The sequence below is a fragment of the Leptosomus discolor genome, chromosome 5 (assembly GCF_034619465.1).
Source record: "Leptosomus discolor isolate bLepDis1 chromosome 5, bLepDis1.hap2, whole genome shotgun sequence".
NCBI classification, from domain to species: domain Eukaryota; kingdom Metazoa; phylum Chordata; class Aves; order Leptosomiformes; family Leptosomidae; genus Leptosomus; species Leptosomus discolor.
The window spans coordinates 41,231,699-41,256,508 of NC_141395.1; the positions used below are offsets into that span (position 1 = coordinate 41,231,699).

The window sequence follows — 24,810 nt, forward strand, 5'->3', positions numbered from 1 at the left end:
AATGCTACATTTGAACATCCCCTCTGTTGTAAGGAGTGATGTCTTCTACTTTCTTTTCAGGAAGACACTACAGTAGAACTAGGGCTTTTTTTATTGTCAGGGAATAGTCACTACCCAGAGGTAGATGCCCTCTACCTTTTCAAGCACACCTTAGGATAAATAGCTTACAACTCTCAAGAATTGATCTATCAAGGTCGTATTAAAAATATTTGCCTGACACACGGGAAATAATTTAAGTTTGAAATCCTGTTTGAAAGTCCCTTTTGTGAGGAATTCCACAAGGACATTTTGGAATTGGACTCTAAAGGGAAAGCATAAGAAAGCTAATTGCTCCCTTCCAGTCATTGTTTCAGATGGCTCAAGTCTTAGATAAACAGAATTTAACAGCTCCTTTAGTAGGAGTAGGCCACTCCTTTATTTCCATGCATTGTACTAGCCTGAACTTTACCACTGACTCACAAAACTTCAAGCTGACACTTAACCCTACCAAGAATTGCTCTTACTGCCCCTGAAGACAAAAAGCCCATTTGCCACCTTTGTGGAAGAATCATCTTGAGTGGAAGAGCAAATTCCTCTTCTCATTACAAACGGGTCTCCAGACCAGTAGGCTGGTCTAGAAATACATAAACTAATTTGATTGTAACAAGTGATAGAACACGGGGAAATGGCCTTAAGCTGCACCAGGAGAGGTTCAGGCTGGATATTAGGAAGAATTTCTTTACTGAAAGGGTTGTCAGGCATTGGAACAGCCTGCCCAGGGAGGTGGTGGAGGTGTTTAAGAGGTGGGTAGATGTTGTACTTGAGGACATCATTTAGTGGTGTTGATAGAGCTAGGACAAAGGACTCGATCTTGAACATGTCTTCCAACCAAAACTGTTGTATGATTCTATGATTGCACCTAATATGCAAGCCACACTGCTATCATTTGAGGCACAGATCCTGTACCCCTGTCCATGTTGGAATCTTCTCGCCCCACAGACTGTCCCACTATTATTTGTCCTTACGGTCTAGCATTGATAGGGTATAGAGCCCAAGTGTCCTTGTTAAGAGACACACTGTGCTGGACTGTTCCAGATGGCTCCTGATCTGATGCCTGGCACAGGAGAGAGGGTGAGGATACAACAGAAACAAAGGAATGTGGCTTAGCTGTCCTGCAAATTGTATTTCTCTTCACTATGCACAGTGGCAGCTTGTCATCTGTCCGGCCGTGGATCAGCAAGCTGGGATTGTAAGCACCTGTATAAAAACAGGCTGAGCAAAGATTTGAAGGGCTGCTCCCTTGTCACATCATCCCCCAGCTTCTATTGATTATCAGGATTACCCCGGTCCAGGTGCAAGACCTTGCACTTGGCCTTGTGAATCTCATGAGATTCACATGGGCCCACCTCTCTAGCTTGTCCAGGTCCCTTTGGATGGCATCCCATCCGTCAGGCATGTTGACTGCACCACCCAGCTTGGTGTCATCTGCAAACTTTCTGAGAGTGCACTCGACCCCACTGTCTATATCATTGATGAAGATATTAAACAGCACTGGTCCCAGCCCGGACACCTGAGGGACACCACTCTTCACCCCTCTCCATGAGGACAGCGATTCACAATCCCCTTTGCATTTTCTGTAGCTGATGGAGATCAGCACCCAGAGTGCTCAGCCAGCTGTGGGGGCTTAACCTCCTTGGATGCTGTAGCTAAATCCAACAGGGATTACAGATCAGAGCTCCCGATTTAGCAAGAGCTTAATAATCAGTGGGAACATCTTTATCTAAGGACTTTTTCAGTACAAATGTCAGAAGCCACACTCGATATCTTGGCATTGCCAGAAAAGACTTCTCAGCCCAGAGCAGATGCACACAGTGCAAATCTGCACTTGCTCAGCCTCCTATCCAAGCATCACAAATGATCCAGGGAATGCACTCAAACACCTCATAGACTGCTGCTTATACACTGTCATTTCCCTTAAACCACGGGAGTACTTTCCTGTTGTTACTTTTCCACATGGTGGGTGGCAGTAGGACTTATATGATCACAGCCAAAGGGTGACACAGATCCTGTGATTCCAACATGGAACAGTTCCCTCAATGAGGCGTTTTGGCTACCCTCTCTCTTCTGGCAACAGAGACACTCTGCTCTGGAATCTGGTCTGAAATCAGGTCCGTGTTTGTTCATAGCAACCTCTGAGCTACTCAAAACATTTTCATGAGCCCACATCGTAAGACAAAATACCACACTGAGCATGGAAGACAGTCTTCTGTCATCTGCCAACTAATAGCTAATGCAGTTCACTACACGTGACTTATCAAAGCAGAAAGTAACCGAGTAAATGGATGGCTACACAGAAGCTAGACTGACATTTCAGAGATAGAAACAAGCAGATTTTCATTATAAGTGATAAGCATGTTCACATTCATTAAACATTATAATTTTCTAAATAAAAGCAGTTCCCAATAAGACATTTTGGAGGAAAGCCATTGTCTACAATTCCTATTTCCCCTTATCGCATCTCAGTGTTTGCCAAATTTCCCATAAATGCTGTTGTTAACTAGGAAAACACATTTTTCACCTGCATAGTTCATTTTTGTTTTGCTCTTGAGTTACTTTAGTGGTGAAGCTGCCTTGAGGACAATACCAGTTGGCCAATAAATTCAACATATGTTTAGTGTCTTTACATCGGTAGAAGTGAGCTTTTCTTCACAGTCAGAACCCATGATATGCAATTTCTAGCTTGTTGGAAAAAAGATTACAGAGACAAACCTGGAAGAACATAAGAAATAAACCGCTGACAGTATTTCCTCAGTTGTTAAAACAGCATGGTACATGCTTTGTTTTTCCCATTCCTTTTCTTTAAAAGAAAACACCACTGGCACATTCTAATGAGTATTTGCTGTCAAGCTTATTTATGTAAAGAAACCCAAGGTATAGTTCTGCAGGTGAGAGTTGTTTGCATTATTCTAATCCAAAACTTAAGTACATCACCTTTTTCCCTGTGTAGCATATCCATATAGTTCTGGGTTTAGTTTACATTTTCATCTAGATTATCTTTGTTGCCTTGTAAGCAGTAACAGGTGATTGAGCCATAGGTTATTTACTGTCCTTGAAGACTTACAATCGATATCTTTCTGAACACTGCTGATCCATTCTAGCAAAAAACTCCAGCATTTTCCAGATAACTGGATAGGATTTTTTAACTCAATAACATAGCTTCTAGAGCTCTGCGGAAGTAATCACTATCAAAAAAAAAAAAAACCCAACTGTATTCCCAGGAAAGTGAACATAAACTTTTGGAACGAATAAGCTGTCTTATCAACTAAGCATTTAAGCACATGTTTAGATTTGAGTCGTTGAAGAAATCCCATGATTGCTGTGTTAATAGTTGCACTGAAATAATTACAAAGTGGTTTGCAGAACTTAAGTATGGACAACAGTGGTGGGCACTAACGTGGATTAATGATGACCTCTCCACTACTAATTATCCTTAACCGTATTTATGGCTTGTGAGCTGTAATTAACAGAGTGGCTTGACATTACTGATTCACATCTTTCTTATTTATGTTTTCCATGGGTTTTTTGCAGTACGTAAAGAAACTAGTCACACAAATCAAAATCTTCCCGTAGTGAAAGTGTGGTGAAAATACAAAGAGAAGAGCAGATTGTGTTTTTCTGACCTCTTCAACCTTCTTCCCTAAGGCATGAGGAAAGAGAAGGCAGAAGGATGTCTAATGGTTAGGAGGCTAGCCAGAGACTCAGAAGAGTTGATTTCATGTCCTGGTCCAGCTGTAAGCACCCTGTGTGACCCTCAGGGAAGCTGCTTATGTATTTTACCCCAGTGTAAAAAAATGTCTCTGGAGCAGCCACTTGGACCCCACATCCTTTTTCTTCCTGCTTCCCTCCTGGGTAAGAGCCATACCCACTCAACCACAGAGTTGTGCTCCAAAAAAGAAGACGAGTTTTGTCTTGGAGCTAACGACCCTGGGATTCTTTTGTATGCAGCCTCCACTGGAAGCAGTGGGACTGATGACTTTGAAGTACAGTGCTGTTGGGCACTCACTGGGGAGGGGACAGTTGCAGGTCAGGTAATACAGGCTTCCAGAAGGAAGCAGCAGCCACCAGTTTACTTCATGCAGAGTCCAGTTCAAGAGCATCTGCCACAGAATCTGTGTGAGACTTGTAGGCTGAACACAGCTCCTCAGTGGTGCTTCACCTCTCCTGGGCCTCGCTGAGGTACTTATAAATGGGAACTCTCCTGTGCTTTTAGAAATGGGGGCATGACATCCTTTCTCTCAAGGCTTGAAGGATATGAATTTTTTTCCCTTTGGGTTCCTTCAGTTACAAGGGCCACATTCAAACATATATATCTGTACTAAGGTCACTAATTCCTGCCTGTTTTTGTGGTCCTCAGAAAAAAAAGAGAACCGTGAGGAATCAGATATCTGAGATGGAAGAAGATCTAACTCCTGACAGGTAAAGAAAGGACCTGTTTACCTGAGACTCAGACAGTGAGACTTCATCCTCTTTGCATTGGATATGCTATCAGCCCTTTAAATTTTTAATTACACGAGGAACATCTCAACACTGCTATGCTTACCAGCATCAGAAGCTCTACAATACATAAAACCTCTTTACTAACAGCTATAAATATCCATAAAAAGCCTAGATAGTAAAAAAAAAAAAAATCTTTTACAAACTTGAAGCATGTACACTTCAGCTAAAATCATCTTTGCATTCCCAGCAAACACTACAACCTTCCCACTGCCCCTCCCTGACTGATGGCATCACAGTACCACAGACAACAGGGTGACACTGCTTTAGTGCTACACAGCACAGACCTTATTTCCCATCCCCCATCTTCAATGACACATACACCATACACTACTAGGGCCAGTCTCCATTAACTTCAGTCAGGTTAATTCCAGTGTGCAAAGCTAAGCACTTGTCGCATTTAGGCAGGATATTGGTCCTGTTTGCCTCTCTCCTATCCTCTGCAGGTGCAGAAGCACCTGGAAGTTTTGTTGACTGTCAGATTTTCCATCCCAGCTGAACTCTGATAAGGGAGGCTGCAGACAGGCCACTGTACTCTGTAAATCACCCTTCATGTCTGAGGTATAATGTACATGTCAAAAATCAGTCTTATTTATAAATAAGAGTTCTGGCAGACCTGGCAATTTCTTGTATACCCTTGCTCTTTTAAGCACCCTAATTTTGTTTGAGGGATTTGAGAGGATTTCTTTTGACATTACATATTCAGTGAGCTCATGATGCATTTACTGATAATCCATCCATTTTTCACCTATACATGTAACACAGACACTTATACAGATATCACCACTGGGACCTGCTGACCCAGCAGCAGTGCAGGAGACCCAACTCCCAAGAGAGCAGGGCTGAAGAACAGCATGAAGACAAACATACTTAATCACTCCAGGAGGAAGTACATGGGATTCACCCCACAATTCCATATGTACAAGACATGCACAGCAAGACCTGGACTAGATCATTTGGGTGCTAGCACTACACTATCAGTCAGTGATCTCTTTACCTGCTTTAAAATAACAACAAAAAAAAAACCCTCTCCAAATATTTAAAAGAAGTCTGTCATGGATTATAACAGAACATGACCTTTCTCACAAGAGCAGTGCCAAAGTCTAACAAGGATGCATATATTCTGTGCTTTTAACACTACTCTTGAACATACCTGCTTCTTTTATATATATATATATATATAAAAACTTAATGCAGCGTCAGCCATTTAGGACCAGAAGCTTTTTAGTAGCTGGCTTTTGATCAGAGTTTATGTGGTGTTGCGGTAGGGACCGACACCGACAAAAATATATGTAAGAAGGCAGCCTTTATTAAGTTACAAAAAGCCAAGATGGCCGGGATGGCGCAGCAGAAAAAACGTACCCTTTTATAACCTGTCTTATCTGTCCACTGGTTCATGCACTAAGGCTGTTATAATGATTTGCTCAGTACCTCTGTCCATTCGTCTCTATTCACATACTGATTGGCTGGAGCTCCTACGGTACTTCTCACTTCATCTACTGTTCTCTTGCCAAATTTCTGCTCTGTGATATTCACTTGTTTAGTCTCTCCTTGCTCAGCCTCTTATCACCTCCTCAAACCTGTTTACAACATTCTTCATCTACTTCTTTCATCTTCTCACGGGTATACTGGGACGCTGTTGAGGCCAATTTCATCTTGCTCAGTCAGGCTATCCCCAACAATGTGGTATCTTGGTTCCATGCTTTGCTTTTCACTGCTGATCAGGGAAGAAGGAAGCATTTCAGAAATAACCAAGAGAAGTTCAGATTCATCTCTCGTTTTGGCATGGTGGAGGAGGCACAGGGAGCTTTAGTCAACAAAGACTCATCACACCACTCTTACTTGGAGGAGACTCAGGGTATGCATCATTAAGTTTGCGCAGTAAAAATAGTAAGACAGGAAAAGCAGAAGTCATGCTCCCAACAGAACTGTCAGGTTAGTCCAGTTCTACCTTCTGTTTGTTTTATGATGCATACTCAACATGAAAACAGTGAGAATGAAAGCAAGAGTCAGAGTGGCAAAATCAACGTTGTTGAAGATGTGTTAAATTTTGTGTTTGCTTGTTACTCCACCTATATTGATTGTGCCACTAGCACTGCATAAACATAAACTTCCCAGCTTAAATGGAAAAAGGCTGCAGACCTCAAATTATATATGTAGTTATTAGACAGCTGAGAGTTGCTATATAAATATTTTTATTGTAGCCATACCAGAACGTCCCCATTCAGATAGGTGACAAAGACAAAAAGAGCTCAGATATTGAAGGAAGAGGATGCAAGAAGCGCACAAGCAATGAAAGACCTAAAATTCTTCAAATTATTGTTTATACTAACAATACACCAAGAATCTCCAACAGGCATATTCATCATATGTAATCCTTGAAGCAGTATCAATCTGTAGAACCTAGTGCCAAAAATGTCATTGAAGTCAATACTTAGGTAGAACTCCAAAAGAAAGGGTATGGAGAACATCCACACCAACAGAAAATTGGATGCAAGTGTAAGTGTGTTAAATTGTCAGTTGCTGGGAACTGTTTCCAGCCACTAATGGAGACAGAAAAGAAACTGTTCTGCTGGAGAAGTTATGCCGCCTTCCACTGTACATTTCCCCCCAGTCTTCTTTTGGCCACAGCAGTGGGTGGACCACTAGTTGCTCTGATTGAGTCATTCCCAGTACGTTCCTGACAAGATGAGGCTGTCTGTTGCAAACAGAATAGATTCCAAGAAGAATTAATGAATTGCTCCTAATTGGAGAGCTAAGTGAATAGGTATAGTAGTGTTAGGATTGCTATTATTGTATAATTTAAAAATAATTCCCCAGTAATTGATATTAATGAATGAGTCTATCATACAAGTCATAACTGATCTTGCATCACCTGGAAATGGGTAATGGAATTGGTGTGAGAGGGAACTGTGCGGTGTGTGAGGTGGTAATACATGAAATTCCTTGCCATAACACAGAAAAGGTTACTTACTGATTTCATATTGATGGTACTAATCACCTTTACCTCTAAGCTACAAAATATATTTATAAAGCTGAGGAAACCAAAAAACTCTCAAGCTAGTTCAGTTATTGAAGGACTGAGCTTTTACTTACAGTGCACTAGAATTTCTGAGTGATGTCTCTTGTCCATAGGACCATCGATTCTCTGTACAGGGAACTAGTGGAAAAAGGATTGCTAATAAAAGCCAAGACTGTGAATCTCTCCGATTATGTTGGTAAAGTACACATTTTACAATTAATATGGTGTTTAGTCTAACGAAACCTCCAGCCATTCAGTGTTCACTGACCCTTATTTCCAGCCAACAGTGAGTTCAAGAGTAATTACACTTTCAGGACTTTCAAACTTGAGTATCTAAAGCCACGTATGCAAATCAAGTCTTTGTGCAGAGTGCTTAGTACCTTTCACTTCTACTGAAACCAGGACCTGTTTGTAAAGCTGGTGCTTAGCTCCAAGCTCTAAGACTTGGAAGCCTTGAATGTTTTTGGATGTCCTAAGCCACTCTGAGGTGGAATCAGGACATCCTTTAAGGAGCACTGTCCAGGCATTTGCAAGACAGTGCAAGTCTGTCAGACTAACAGGCATAGTCCAGCCAGGATATTCCCTGGAGAACAGCCAAAGTCATACCTTCAGCATTTGTTCATTCATCAGAGAAGACTCACGCCCTTACCTCCGCCTCTCTAACTGCACATGAACTTTGAGCAGTGCTTTGAGGCGTATCTCGCACTTGATTTGAGAACCCTGCCTAGATCTGCATTTCATCATCTGCTTGCCCAGCAGCTGCATTCAGACATGCTTGCCTATGCTCTAGACAGAGGGGGAAAAAAAAAAAAACAAACCCACAAAAAACAAACCACCACTTGCAGGCTTCACAGAGGTCTGACACCATCTCCAAAAGCATTTGGTGACATACAGTAAAATCACAGCAGCCTTAGCAGCAAAAAACCCAAGATTCAATTGTTTCTAAGGTCACCATTATTTGAATTTGCAGACATCCAGAAGCCACAATGACACTGGCTGTTAATACAGTATGTGCCTGAGCCAGAAAAGCTAGATTCTTCTACATCACCTCTAAATACCATGAGTTTATATAAACTCTTAGAAGCACCAATTATTGCCTTCATAGTCTTTGCCCACTCTATTGAAGGCTGAATTAACAAGTATTCCACCTATTTTATGCTCACTCTTTAAAGATCGTGAAGTAAAGTAGTGGAAGATTTTCATTATTCCATCATTCACCCAACCAGTACATCAAGGTCACTTTCGTCCAACAGACATTCCCCTACCACAGATGTTTTTAAAGCACATCTTAACCAGTGGATAATAGTTAACAGCTGGTAACATCAAACTTGGAAGCAGGCTGAGTTGGCTTTGGACCATATTCCCTTGACCCTGAGGTTTGAAGCCTTGGCTCTTCTGCAGCATAGAGCAACACGAGGGCTGCCCCAAGTTACACTAGCAATAGTCACTTCCCAGCAGCAGAAGATACTGGGCATGGAAGCGCAGAGCCCAGCAATATTCACCTGGCTGCCTGCGCCCGTGCAAGGTCCCCGATGTGTCCTGGCAGAGATGCTGGCCCATGAAAACCAGGCAGTGAATAGGTGGCCCAGACTGTCAAAGCCAGCTCTTCCCCAGTCAAAACTCAGTCATGCTTCTTGAGCTGCCAGAACAAGATACAGAAGGTATTCAAAGTTGGCCTAGGATCCAGACCTAGCTTTTTTTTTTTTTTTTTTTTTTTTTTTTTTTTTTTTTTCAATCCAAGAAAAACTCCTTTTAAGGGTCCAAGGACACAGTCAAAGCCTACAGAAAAATAAGTCCTTATCTACTCAGCTCTTACAGGGCTAAAGCCTAAGGAAGATCACTTACTCCCGGTTCCTGGGAAAAGGACAAAGAGTGGAATTGTGCTACACAGCAAGTAAAGGCACTGAAATGTCCCCCCTCTATGACAAACTGACATCACTGAACTAATTTTCTTGGTGACCTTATCTAAATTAGTCAGAGAATATCCACTGTGATTTATGTTCAGTTGCAATTAAACCCTTTGATGCCTTCTAATTAAATCTGTGAAGATTAATTCCTATCCAGTTCTTTTGATTTCTCCTTAAATAAAAGATAAAACCTGAAATTAATTTTATTCTTCAGAGGGGAGGGGGCAGTTGCACCAGGGCTTGTCTGCCTTTTTACCCCCACGTTACAACTCCACTTTCTCTCTTAACAATTGCTGATTTACCTCTGCTCCAGAGATCTCTAGTGCTCTCTCTTTTTATCTCCAGTAAAACATAATATACTATTATTCTTCAAAAATGTTCATAGTGACATGTAATTTATGCTAAAAAATAATTATTGACTACATCACAACCAGTTTTCCTGCTTGTGACCCATCCTTCTGGATCTTTGTTCTCTAACATGTCTCGTATATGGACTTTGACAGGGCAGGCAATGCGATTATGGCTCTGTAACAAGAGCTGAGGCAAGATTAGATCAGTTCAGTTCATGTCAGGGATTTTTAGTTTTCTTGGGTTGTTTTGTGGAGGGTTTTTTTGAACAAAAAAGTGAACTGCAAAGAGCCCCACCAAATTAGGTGACACACTTAAATGTCTACCATAGTGAGAAGCTGAGATGTGATGGAGCCAGGGGAAAGCTTGTTAAAATAGCTTTTCCCCCTTTTTGAAATCCTTTTGATAGAGCGTGGATTGCTGGGATTTCAGCCCTGCAAAATCCCAAACCTAGAAATCCTTTGCCAGCAGCGTGATTTATGGTGCTACTAATGATTCTTCTCCACAAAGTTTCTTTAAAAGGTTACTCAAGACAGACTGCTCTGCTGAATGCCTTCCACAGTCTGGAAGGGAAAGTCCACAGTGTGTTTAACTTCATTTTCCTTCGCATTTCACATTTCCAATTTCTCAGGGCCGCATTCCACAGCAATATTGCCCTGCTTGAGTCCCTGTCCCTTGACAGTACTGGGCTTGCTGAGAACACATTATATTGGTATTCTGTGGTAGTTTTCCATTACTTCAGTTATGCATTTTATAACAATGCAGTGTCACATTTATTAAGCCCATGCTTCCTCCCTACAGGCGAGTACAGCTATCTGGGGACCACACTTCGTCAGGTAGATACAGAGCCAATGCCCTCTCTCGCAGATGTCAGACAGCTAATAGCGCTGTATGGAATATTGCCGTTAGGTAAGAGCACAGCAAATATTACTAGAGGGCAGAATGCAATGGCTTTGCTTCCTGTCACTAACATGCATTTTACTGGCTTTGACAGGGCTTGATTAATTGTAATCTAAAGCATTTTACGGTATAATTGTTTTTCAATTAAGCCTTCTGAGTGAAGACCATATCATTTTAATAGTGCATAAAGGAGCTTGCACATGCTATTGTCAAGTATTGCATTTCCATACCATCTCTGTTTGCACGTTAACAGTTTGTGAATGGCAGCGCATAAAAGGAAACCACTTGGGAAAGATAATAGCTAAAACAAGCTCCAGTGATCAAAATTAATCAAGTTAAGGAAAGGGCTAAGGTTGCAATTTACCTTTTACAACCTGGCTAACGTTACTCAGTACTAAACAATGCAATCATTTAAGGAATTAGTCTGAATACATTTTGTACATCAGAGAGAACACTTTAAAATACCTTTGTAGTTTTAATGCCAGACTTAGCCAATACCTAACAAGGCTTTTCTGGATCAGGTTGTTTCTGGCAAATGGAGCAAAGCTGACACAGAGTTTCTGCTTTTCCCTCCTGTTTGCATGCCTTCCAGAAAGACCAGTGCTTAAGCTATTCTGTACATAACATGCTCTGTGGCTCTCCTCAGGCATTTCCTGGATCCCCCTGTTCCCAAAGCAGGCTCCATGTGCCATAGAGAGCTCAGTGCAATAGTGCACAAGTCTGCTTCATTCAGTTTTCAGGTAGAGAAGAGTGCTTCTACTGCCCTACAACTCAGTTTGAAGAGTCAGATAACCAACAGGATGCTAGCAACACACCTGCCTTCAACCTAGCTGGTGCTCTTCCCATCTAAAACACTCTCAGCTGGTTTTAGGTAAATCCTTAGGGGTTAGCTGCAAGTTTAACCACAATCAGCTGAGAGAGCTCAGCAGTTGTCCTGTCTGCAAAGTGGTATTTCACATATGAGATAACTCCTCCAAGGTTATGCTTTAACACCATCTAATCTAGTGAAATCAAGCCCCAAGTCACCCCCAACACAGAAGAACCCATAAATTTTCTGCCATTTATACAATTGGCTAAAAATCTAGGGATAAGACACCCTGGACTAGTTAAACAAACAGAAGGTATTTGCAATAGCAGTTTGAAAAATGCCTTTGATTAAAAAAAGATATTGCCTGAGCCAAAAAAAGGCACAGGAATGGTTTCACCTCTTAGGTGATATGTTATGGATGACATTTTACTTAATTGGCCTCAGAACTAGTTAATCATCATATAAGTGTTTATGTGTAAAAGTGAAAGTTTTTCTCAAAATAGTCACCTGATGCAGGGAAAGCTCCAGCTTAAATAGCATTGAGAAAATTATAAGCAGCTGAAAGTGGAAATAATAGTACAAGATATACTTCATGTTTAACCACAGAGGAGTCTGCTGCTGCCCTGGTAATAAATCTATGTGTAATAGTAATAGATTGGTATGGAATGACCAAATATTAATAAAGCCTGGGTGGCTGACAACTTCACTACATCCTGCACGGTGCTGAAATAATGGCATTCATCTTAGCACTCAGTCCATTGTCATTTATTTGGGATGTTAAACCGTCAGGACACAGACAGGCAGCCTGACTGGATTTGTTTTGAAAGACTATTCTTACCTGGCTGGCTCCCTTAACCCAGAGAACTTTTCCAGGCTAAGCCATAGGCTGTCTCTACAGCCTATCACTTTTGGGGCTGCTCTCCCCCAGGAGTCCCATAGGCTGATAGACACCAGTCTCAAAGACCTTCAGAACTAGTGGATGCTCACACAGATTTTCAAATTTGACTTTGTAACAACCACCACTGCTGACACAGGATGTTTTTAGGCATCAAGGCAGTGATGTTACTGAGTGGGTGTGGATAAAACATTTGACATGTCCTGCTACTGCCATCTCTAGAGATTCACCCTTACCCAATTCATACAGTGAGAGAGCTGCAGGAAGACAACCATCAGCACCTAAATCTCTCTCTCTGGTTCTGTTTTCACAACACAGGCATTTCTGCTAGGCTTTCCCAGGTGATGGAGCATATTTCTCTTACAGCCCAGAAAGAATTTACCTGGAGCAGCCATAGAGACAGATTTAGAGATGCTGAGCGGCCATCCCTGCCAGCAGAACAAGTGAAGCATAGCAACTCTGGCATTTGCATTTGCTCACCTGAGTAAAATGAAGGCAACAGAAAGGGATCCTTGTTCCTCTAGCAGACATGTCGTGCCTGCTCTGCAACATGCAATGCCATGTTCCAGACGGGAATAACATTGGCTCCTCTGCAGATAAGCTAACCCTATACTCAGCAGGCACACATAGAGGGAATAACAGCAGTGAAAGATTTTGGAGCAGAGCTAGCCTAAAGTGACAAACAGTCTGAGTCTCCAGTGCTCACTGAACAGCAATAACATTTTTGGGTAATTCTTCCTCTTAAGAGGCAGGTGCATGCAGAAGTTATAGGCGAGAAAATAAAACACATGGTAATATCTGGTTTCAAAATCACTGACAAACAGCTCCAACAGATAGTCTCTTTAGTTTGTTTTCTCTAAAGATGGGGAAGCTAGAAATTGTCACTTCAGACAGCAGGAGGAAGGAATTCTGCTAGTTCTACATGCAACATGAATATGTGCCCTTGTCCAATTGCAGAAAGTGAGGACCTGCTTTGACAACAACTGCAAAACTTAAAGCGACAGGTATATCTCTAACTCTACCTCTGCCTGACAGCTAAGGGAAGGCAGTTGTCCTCATGCAGAGCACCAGGATTGTCTGTACGCATAGCCACCAGTAGCAGTTCCATTTCAGTCACGATGAATTTTACTGATTAATTGCTGTTCTTTTAGCTCACATAGATTTAGAGCTGGAATTTGCCCATCAGAAGGTACAAATAAAGGTGTCTGAGTTTTGCAACAAATAGGGATTATTAACTCAACTGTGCTACAGCCACGGCTCTGGTTGTACAGTATTGAACTCAAGAACACTCGTGCCATATTAAGGAAACAATGAATTCACATTATAAATCATTTACAGTGAAGAAAAAAAGAAAATCATTCCATTAACTTTATGGCAGACTTAAATGAAAGCAATAATAGTGCCGTATGACTTCTTACAGGTTCCCAAACAGTCCATGAGAAGGCTCCTTTGGTGAAAGCCTTGTTACTAGCTGGACCTGCTGGTGTTGGAAAGAAAATGTTAGTCCATGCCATCTGCACAGAAACAGGAGCCAACCTCTTCAACTTATCTGCTTCCAACATTGCTGGGAAATATCTAGGCAAGAACAGCCTGCAAATGATGCTTCACATGGTTCTCAAGGTACTGTGTTTTGTGTACTTCTCTACAAAGCTGGTTCAGTTCATAACATCTTTTGTGGAATGATTAGGGAATTGAATTGTAGTTCCTTCATACCAAAGAGCATATACGCTAGTCATACAAGGGCAAAGCTGCTCAAGGTCCAAAGGACTGCCAGCCCAATTTGAAATTCCCTCCCTGCTTTCAAGTTTTCAAAACCCACTTGTTGACAGGCAGTGTGTGCACTGTTGTAGAGGCTATAATGCTCCTTGAGAAGTCACTTGTAGCAGCCATATTTTTCAGATTAGTATTTGTGCAAACTTTGTGTTACCTTGAATATAAAAAGCGTTATAAATACAGAAAATTCTGTTCTCTATTTACATGCACACCAGTCAGGAATGCTTGCCATGCAGCATTTAATCAATTACTAGACTGGGGGTGGTCAAAAATTTCCCCTCTGGGACTGTTGGTGTAAAACAGCTCTCCTCTATACTGCTCTCTGTTTACCTCTCAGCAAGCTTTTAAAAAGAGAGAATCCTAGTTTAGGTTCACATTAACAGAAATGTATGAGAAGTCTGGAAATGAAAGAAGGCATATGAACTGTGAAGAACATATTCCAAATCTTCTTCAGAAAAAAGACACTATCCTGCAGGATTTCTTCCACATTTTAAGTCCTCAACATTTCTGCTAAGGAAGGAAGCTGGTAAACATTTCCAGACGAAATACTCTTAGAAAGAAAAAAGATAGACTAGACTAGAAAAAGCCAAATAGAATATTTTTCTAGTACCAGAGGCCTACTAAAAGACTGACTTCAAATTGGCTTTACCTGGGATTTATCAGATGTATTTTATTAAATCTAGTATTATAGCCAGTTTTGTGACAGGTGCCTCCATCCCCAGAAAAGTCAGGTTTCACAGTTAAAAGCAAAGCAATCCCCAAGGACCCCATTTCTTGCTGGTCAGAGCAGTGCCTAAGGAAAAGCGACAGTGCTGTGATCATGCACCTTTGATGCTGTAACAGTAACACTGGGTCTAGCACTCCCTGACACAAGCTAGTGCCATTAGACTGAGCTAATACTCCCTCTGCTCTGCACATTTCACCCTCCTCCACTTAGTTCCTCTTCCCTCATCAATAGCAAAGCACATGTCTGGCTACAGGCACCATGCACACACCATCCTTTCCATCATTTAGTCTCTGCTAGAGCACAAGGCCTTTAAACACAGGAGAAAGGAGGGCAGCCTTTTTACTCCTATAGAAGATTCCAGCTGAAGATATTAAGGTTTTGTTGTATACGTGCATATATATAATATATACAATAACTGGAACATATATAAAATGTTTATGTATATATACGCACACATTAGATATGTAAGTATATATATACACACATGTATACATGTACATAAGTCTAGGTATATAAAAACCCTTATATTTTTCCACATTACTTAAGAAGAAACAGAAACATTATCCAACACCTCCCCCAGAATTATGGGGAGCAGCCCAAGCTCACTTCTCTACTGTAGCTCTTACAAAAGAAGCAATGACACTTCGGTGAACCTCCATGAGTTACTGGGATGGAAGTTGCTCACAGTCAATCACATTGAATAAGTGCTGTCCAGGCACTCGCTTATCAAAAGGTGACTTGTTCCAACCGCAACAGCAGTGCTGCTTCAAACTCTGCTCCTTTAACAGAGCAAACACCATAGAGTATCTCTTTCCAAGGAATACATCATCTGCATGCTCATTTCTGTGCAAACTCATATTGACATAGCACCACCCTGTCTTAGCATCATTTGAATGAACTGTGTTCAATTTCCATTCCTAATTCCTTTGGGTTTTTTTACCTTTCCCTGCCACCTTCTGTCCCCATGGCAGAGTCACTGATTTGTCCAATCTGCTGATGATTTTGACTCAGATTCTGTAGGTTCTCAGAGCCAGGCTGGAAGCAATCCTCCATCCACAGAGGCTTTCACCTCTGCAGTTACAATCCCTCCATTTTCTGTCTTGACAGTGTCAAACGTGTCTCATTTTCCCAGTCTCTGGAAACTGTCAAGTCTCTGCCACAACTGTCCACTCCATTTGTCCTGACATTGGTTGCTGCTTCTTTACAAGGTCAAATGCTCCCACCCAGTAACATAGTCCTGCATGTGGGATGGAGTAACTCCGTGCAACAGCACAAAGAGGTCCAGGCGGTAGCCCACCAACTAGACAGCATCTTTGCAGGAAAGGATCAATGGTTCTTAAGGACAGCAAGTTGAACATGAGTCAACAGCGTGTCCATGCAGCAAAAAGTCAGCCAAATACTAGCCTATATCAGCAAGAGCATAGCCAGCCTCTTAAAGCAATTAATTATTCCCCACTATTTGGCACTTATAAGACAAGTGGACAATGTGTCCAGTACTGGGCTACCCTGTAACAAGTCAGGCATTGACAAGCAAGCAGGTACGGTGGAGAGCCGTGGAGATAAAGGGGCTGGAGTGCATGAGATACACTGAAATAGCTGGATTTGTTGAGCTTAAGAGCAGACTGGATTGAGAGAGAGTCTAACTGCTATTTTCAGGGGCTTCACGGAATGGAGAACAGAGCCAGACTTTTCCCAGAGGTACACAGTGATAGGACATGAGGCAATGGATGCAAGTTGCAGCAAGGAGAATTGTTTATATGTTAAGGAAAAGTTTCACAAGGAATCAAAAGGATAAGGAATCTTTTATATCCTGATTTTCAGGAATCTACTGTTACCCAAGCTGAAGCAAACACAAGGGCAACACACATTGAAAATGAATGCCTTGACGACAGGAAGCTGAACACTGGTATTTGCCCCCAAAAAAAGGGTTTTTCTTCCACCATGGTAAAAAGTCTGGTGTAAACCTATTTGGATTATTGTAAGACTACAATATACAGTGGCACATATAGCAGACAAGCCGTGTAAGCACATGGTATCTTGCAGCTGACAACTAGAATTTAATATTCACATCTCTCAGTCTTATCTGGCACACCATAGTACACCTTGTGAAAGTGCCTTGCATGCAGATGATCACTGAAAGATTCACCACATCTCCATAATCAGACACTTCTGGTCATGTTTTTTTGCAAACAGCAGCTGTGACTGTTGTCAGGCAAGCTTTCTACTCCAGCTTTCCAGAGGTGCCTTTGTATAGAGTTAGTCAAGCAGAATACAGACCTTCCACTTAGAGTTGAATGACAGGAAACATGGCAGTTCTTTTTCTGTTATCTTATGATCTGTCTAATCATCATTAAACACCAAGATTTAGTAAATAAGAATTAATGGTGCTCTGTGATAAAGGTGAAGTAACCTTGCACTTTTGATTACCTATCACATCTACAAACAACAGAGTTTAATGAAAGGAAACTGGAGAGCATAAAATGACCATTAGGAAACTTTCTGTCCATAACTGAATGTTGGCTGCTGGCAGTTGTTTCGTGGGAGACACCCTTAAACAAGTGAATAGCATTGGAAAAAAATGAAACTAATTTGTTTCAGATGTAAGAGCCAAATTCTTTTTCCCCCCCTCCCTTATTTCAGGGAGGAGACATGCAAGAGATATACCAGCCCTGAGCCAAAAAAGAGAGGCTTGTGTGTTACTCAAAGCAGGCATTTTCAATGTCATGCGGAGGAAATGACTTCTCACACCAGAACAGGAAAACACCAACATTTCAATCTGCCTATTCAAAGGAAATATAAGGGAGATTAATATTTAATAGAAAAGCTGTTGACAGAAGCTGTGAACACAAGCCCGAGCACTTGTGTTCCCCATAAAGACACAGCAAAACCTGCCAGGTCAGCCCTGCTTCGGGGTAAAGAGAGAGAGGAGCTGTCTCTATTGTAGAAGCGCTTCCCAGCAGTCCCAAAAACAAACCCCATCCTTCAAGCATGAACCAGAATGTGCCGGAGTATTTCAATTAAGCCACATTTTCCATATATTGAACCAGCCTGAACTCAGTGGAGCTCTCTGCCAGCCTGTACCAACTGATGGCTTGGCTCTCCCATGTTCCCATTAAAGCACAACACACTGCTGCAGTGCAACAGCTTATATAAAAGATGCAAAAAAGTGTAATGACGGATGCATAGAAACAAAAATAAATCCAGAAAGGATCAAGAAGGTAGAATGCATGACTCTGCAGCACAGAAGTATAAAAATGCAGGTAGTTCATAAGGCTTAACTCCAAGGCAATAAAAATGACAAGCACTGACCTTCCATTAGCAACCATAAGGCAGCCATCAGGTTAATCACTACCAGAGTGAGACAGCCCCTCTCGGGTCCTTTACCAGGGCCACAGCAGCACACAGAAAGCACATTGTATGAAAAGCCACACGTGGAAAAACATTATTAGTGCAACACTGACCAGGCTAAAAGGTTGGGAAAGAGGTGGTCAGGAGGAAATACCAGCAGAGAAGTTGTGTATGTGTATCAACAGTTCAAGTGTGCGCTGTGCAGCCATCTGTACTGAACAAGGAGTTTTACAGAATAGCAAGCTACAGAAATATTTCAACAACATCACTGTTAGGGGACTGTTATCAGGCTATTTGGTTATGCTATTTTGCAAGCCAGAGGTGACTATAAAAGTGTTTTACCAAAAAAGGAATATGATAGAGTTTAAGATTAAATGATACAATCCCAGCATTTAGACACAACATAATTTTGAAGTCTGGCATTATTTTTTTTTTTTTTTTCCACTGAATCAGGTTCATCAGGTTCATTTATTCACAACTACTGCTGTAGCATCCTTTCAGACAGGTCATTTTTCTGGCAATCTGAAGAACTGGGTACAGTTTACCCTAGTGCATTGACAGACATCTCTGTGTATTTAGCATTTCTGTGCCACACAAGACTTTTCCATTATGGCTGAAATTTGGGAACAGTACAGTCAGACTTTCTTCCAGGCATCCCAGAGCAATTCTTTTCTCTTGGTGCAGTTCAGCCTGCTAGAAGCCTAAACCCTTGAAGTGTTAAGTATCACCAATGCTCAAATACACAGAAATCTGTGACAAAAGCAGCTTTACATTGTATTACTCTAATGTCAGAAAATGAAATGCATTCGGTTGGAAGACAGTATTTATAGTTATTTTCTAACAAACCAAAATACAGTGGTATCATCACTGTGGCACTGAAATATTTGCCTGGTGAGGCTCCCACAGATAAGGTCTAATCACAGATTGCAGCATCTTGCTGCTTTAGCTGCTTTGAAGCGTTTCTGTGAATATTAACTACAATGTTGAGCAGTTTTCACCAACAACTTGAGCTTCCAGAAAAACTTAGTCTTGGGCCTTTTAAAAAAAATCCATTAAAAAACTTCAAGTTTGGAGGAGCCTTGTGCACACGTGCCCTGCAAGAACCAAACTTCTGTATTTTCAAGCCCAGCAATTTAACTGTTAAACTCGGGCTCTCAAGTTTGAAAAGTTTAACCCAAGGCTTTCAAAAGTGCTATTTGATCTTTGATGAATGTTGACAGACAGCAGGACAAGAAGGCTTTTGACATCATGATTTTCCTAAAGAGCAAAGGAAGCCTCCCTGACCCATCTGAAAGCAGTTTGCAGCCCAGGCAGCTGCTGGCTCAGTGTGGGATTAGAAGGGTTAAGGAGCCATCTGCTGGCAGCTCCTACAAATTGTTGAATGCAGCAAAGCTAATAAAATTTCAATTACAAATTAATTATGTACAGTGCACTTAATTATCCATGGATTCAAACTGTCCATGGATAATTCAAATGAAGCACTTTCACAGGGGATATACAGTCTGCTACGTATCTGCCAACAATTTAAATTAGATGCCAATGGATTCTGGGTGTCTGATCTGTCTTTAAAAAAAACAAACAGCCAGGCCCAAACACAGTGTGTTGAATTTGGTCGTATTCATGTATATCAACACCAGAAAAATATATGCAGGCCACTTCATACATTTAGATCATTGCCTCAAAACTGAAAGCACTGGAAAGTATCTCTCAGAAGGAGCCAGAACTGAGGTTATTCATTGTGTTTCCACTTACTCTGTGGGGAAATAAAGGGGACCAAAAAAAAAAAAAATTACATGTGCGACAACAGTGAGCATTCTTCCTTAAGAATTAAAATGAAAGTACAGTCTGATTTAAAACTTAAGCCTCCATTTTAGAGGGCTGTTAACCACAGAAGTCATCTCTGAGCCAAATGGGGAAGTTCTGCACCTCCCTGACTGTGGTGGCCCCACCGAAAGGACAACATGATTCCCTTTGAAGTACACAAGCAGAGTTCAGCCATTGCCAACAGCTTTTATAGCATCTGTAACCTCCCCCACATCACACTGCAGCATCAGACGCACAGATATGGAGAATGTATTGCAGAACAGCTACATGGCTCCCCAGCCTTCATACAGCTGCATTGCCTTGCAAAGCAAAAATACCAGAAGACGACTGTTCTCCTTATGAAACAAATGCACAGTACCTCTTCGGTCATAAACGCGAGTGAAGTGGGGAGAAAGCACCAGAACAACAGCAGATCCCAGGGTGACAGAGTCTATCAGGGTGGTAATGCATGCACACGCATGCTGTCTGTAAACTTGAGTAGACAGCATGCCACCAGCCTGATCTTCACTCGGGGGAAAGGCAGTCTTCAAGGAGAACAGTCTCCCACTGCCTCATCTCCCTCCTGACATCCTCTTCAGGCACACACAGAGCAGGAGCAAAAAATGGTTGTTATCTTATGTTTCCAAAGGTGACAGTCACCATCAGAAACGTCAGAAAGCCCCAGCTGATAATCCATTCGTTAGCAGTGCCGAGTTCGGTAAGGGTCTCAGAGTTCCCATATGTCATGGCAGATTTCATAGTGGGTGCACCAAATACAAATACAGTTTTTTAAGAAGCTGCAGGTTTCTTTTAGCAATTTAAACAACGCCTATATGTTTCTTTCCAAGTCTTAATTTTACAAAGAATGTCACTGATCCCATCTCTGCCATATGATCGTGCTACCACGTTACTCATTTCACCACTTGTCTCCAAGCCTGTTTACAGACATCCAGGAGCTAACTGAATTCACCTGCAAGTTCAAATCAGTAGGACTGACTTGCATTTTCTGCACATGTCTGAGCCCTTGACTAGCAGGATGCTCAGCAGAAAATCCTTGAGTCTAAGGCAGCTGCACAGCTCTGTTCAATGAAAGCCACAACCTTGCCCTCTCAAATATACCTTGCAGAGTGTGTGCAGGCTTAGGAATACAAACATGCCTCTGAAAGTAGATAAATAGTAGATGAACAATGCATCTGGCCTTAAAATGGCAGATATTATTGCAGTACAATTTTAATCTGTCATTTCATTCCAGTTTGTATACTCAATACACTGCTGGACTGAGAAGCTATCCCTTAAGTTGTACATGCAGATAAACATTCACATAACTGCCTAGGTCCACACATCAGTTTCTGCAGGATTTTCATATTATCTTTCATGATGTTTTCATTTTTTAAATCCTCATTATTAATGCTAAGCATTTGAGTCCCTGCCTTGCAACAACGGAAAAATAAAACCTTTTTCTTCAATTAAACTGTTCTGAACTTGGAGATACCACTTGACATATTCAGACTGACAAGTTACCACAAATGAAGTGTTACGTGTCAAAGATGGCATTGTTTCCACTTCACCCCATCAGCAGCACAGCAGAGCAAACAAGTTTAACAGCCCTCATCTACTATTCTTTTCCCCTATCTTCAATCCATTTTTACTGTACAGACACACACATGCTTGGTGCTTTTGAAATGTGTCCATAAAAATGAACTGCGGTGCTTTGAAGAAAAATGTTCATGACTTAATTCTCCCTGCACTGGCTGTCAATCAGGCAGTGAGCTTATGATGTATACAACCTATCGATTTTGTAAGCTTCCTTCCTGGAAGCTGAAGTTTCAACTGGAGAGGAAAAAAAAAATAAAAGGCAGGACGGAAGGATGCTGTCTCTCTCGTTACCCATTGACTCCTTGAGCCATCACTTTTGTTGCTGAGCAAACTAGCACAGCTCTGAGAGCCACTGGAAAGTGATTAAAATTTGACAGCAGAATGTCTAAACCACTGGCGTTTCTATAGCAATAGGGAGAGTGCAAAATGTGAAAAAGCCTGTAGCATTGCTGCCATCCTGCTGTGAACCAGAGGTATAGTGCCTCTGACTTTGGAGCTAGAAAGCCCATTTGTATAGACACACACACAGCCCCCCCTTCAAATTTAACAGGTTCCATTTTAATTCCTGGGCTAACTGCAGATTAAACACTATTTTGTAAGCCAGAAGATTGCAGATCAGCCTATTTTGCTTAAATATTAGTACCCTTGTTTCTCATGTAATAGGCATGTCTTGCCTGTCTCCCCATCTGTATTGCCCTCAAAAAACCAGGGAGGGATCCTACAGGCAAGGGCAGCCAGTGTAAAGCTGCTGGTGGTCTATCATTTGCCACTGAACTTGCAAGTCCAAGCTTCCTTTTGCAGAACTGCAACTGAATTTGGGTTGAGAAATGAAAGATAAGAATAGCAGTCAAAATGATCCAATTTAGGTTGGGTTCTTAATGTTTGATTCCTAACTAGAAACATGTGAATTTGCCAAGGCTGCTGAGCAGAGCCAGCGCTATCCATGAGTGCTGAACACTTCTGGAAAAAAATAAGCCAGGCTACTTTTAACTGCTGAAATACAGATTCAAAATCATAATTATAGGCACTCAGGTATGAAATTGTAGCCATTTTAATCAACTACTTCCTTTCTCTCCCCCATTTTCTCTTAGGTGGCTAAGCAACTGCAGCCTTCAGTTGTATGGATTGGAGACACAGAAAAAATATTTTCTAAAGCAGTGCCAAATGCTGAAGAAGAGGTGAGTTTTTTCTTTATCTCGGTGCAGATAATTTCTCCTGTTGCATTACAACTGACACAAAGGAACTACTGTATTTCTTAGCTTAGCACATACCAGGATGACCAGACCTGCCAAAACTTTCTTGATAATACCTCATCTCACTAACATTTTTTTCTTTTAAGAGAGTCTTGTGACTTCTTAAGAGCCCCCAAGAGGTCACATTTCTCTCCTACACACCTATAGTTGCTTCATTTAAAAATAGTCCAGTCACTGCTCATGAGCACACTGAAAAATAGAAGAGATAATGGAGAATTTCAAAATATGAGGCAAGAAACTAAAACTTCAGATGAGCTTAAGTTGTTCAGCTCTATTAATTTGAGAAATTGGATGGAGCTGAAGTGAACAATAAAGTAACAAGGATAAATTTCCACTGTGTAAACAGAGAGCCTATGTTAAATAGTTATGTTTACAGATTATTTTCTTTGGGCTCTCAGGAGCCCTGTTGCCATTGCTTCCATTCCTTCCTCTCTTGTGTAGCTTCCCCACTAGAAAGAAAGTTAAAACACTGCCCAATAGGCACAGCAACTCGGCGACCGCAGCAGAGAGCAATTCGCCTGAAATCCTGATTAGATTCACACTGCTTGCGAAATATTTTACTTTTAAAGCTCCACATGAAAAATTAAAACTTTTTCCTTAAGGTGGGTCCCGTGCATTTAGGCTGTGGGATGAACACAAGCCTGTTTTTTGGAAGACCAATGAACCATCACCTCAGATGATTCTGTTAACTTCTGTGAGGGCTGGATGAGCTGACGGCTGTGCAGTGTTTGATGCCCTCTAGTGGTTCCCACACCGAAAGGGAACCTTTCTCTTGGGCTCAGACCTTGACAGGGAGTGCAGATGAGGATTAAAATTAAGACTAGGGGCCAAAGATTTCCTACAGTACTCATGATCTTTGTCTGCTTTGATAGCCACCAATAAGGAAAAATTTCTCCCCATGCCCACCTCAGAGTCAGGGGTGTCACCTCTATCTCTGCTATCGCATCCGTAGACCTGCAGATACTTGACAAAAGGTCCTATGTTCTTGGTGGGAGTGGATGGCTCCAGGCTTGAAATCACTCATGTCCCACATAGTTCACATCATAACCCATATTTGGAGCCAGAGAGCATGAAACAGGAGGGGCAGGCAGTGGTAACTGACAGTCTGGGGGGCCTTCCTTATGAGCACTTCAAGAGAGGTGGGTTTTGGAGATGAGCTAAGTTCAGCCCTCAGAAGAGGTTGAAGTGATTAGAAGTCACTTTACTCATTCCCGAATGACATTTCTGGCACCATGACTGAGCACCTGGTAAAAAGAAGCCTTAAATTCTTCAGATAGACTACTTTTCTAGTGGGTTTCTCCAGTCACAGAATCACAGAACGTTAGGGGTTGGAAGGGACCTCGAAAGATCATCTAGTCCAACCCTGCTGCCAGAGCAGATCCACCTAGAGTAGATCACACAGGAACACGTCCAGGCAAGTTTTGAATGTCTTCAGAGAAGGAGACCCCACAACCTCTCTGGGCAGCCTGTTCCAGTGCTCTGTCACTCTCCCAGTGAAAAAGTTTTTCCTTATGTTAATGTGGAACCTCCTATGCTCCAGCTTGCACCCGTTGCCCCTTGTCCTGTCATTGACCGTCACTGAGAAGAGCCTGGCTCCATCCTCCTGACACTCACCCTTTATGTATTTATAAACATTACTGAGGTCACCCTTCAGCCTCCTCTTCTCCCTCCCTAGAGGATGCAAAGCAGTCAAATATCAAATACATTATGGTAACCCAATTACCAAGGATGATGTGCAAGTAGTTCAGCCACTCAGTTAAACAGATAGGGATCACCTTCACAATTCACCCCACTTTTCTGCAGCTCAGGTCCACATGGTGGCTGAAATCATATCTTGCCTCTTCAACAGCCTTTCTTGGTGCTGACACATTTCTTTCAAAGTGGAGGAGATATTATT

At 41.7% G+C, this 24,810-nt stretch overlaps 1 protein-coding gene across 1 annotated transcript in view; it reads left to right on the forward strand.

Moving 5' to 3' along the window:
• The window catches only part of DRC11 (dynein regulatory complex subunit 11), a 106,934-nt gene that overhangs the window by 71,378 nt on the left and 10,746 nt on the right, over positions 1-24,810 (forward strand). Inside the window, exons 13-17 of the mRNA XM_086465993.1 lie at positions 4,394-4,455; positions 7,669-7,751; positions 10,612-10,719; positions 13,834-14,033; positions 22,752-22,838. Of these exons, the coding sequence (XP_086322119.1) occupies positions 4,394-4,455; positions 7,669-7,751; positions 10,612-10,719; positions 13,834-14,033; positions 22,752-22,838 (540 nt within the window). The remainder of the gene's footprint in view (positions 1-4,393; positions 4,456-7,668; positions 7,752-10,611; positions 10,720-13,833; positions 14,034-22,751; positions 22,839-24,810) is intronic.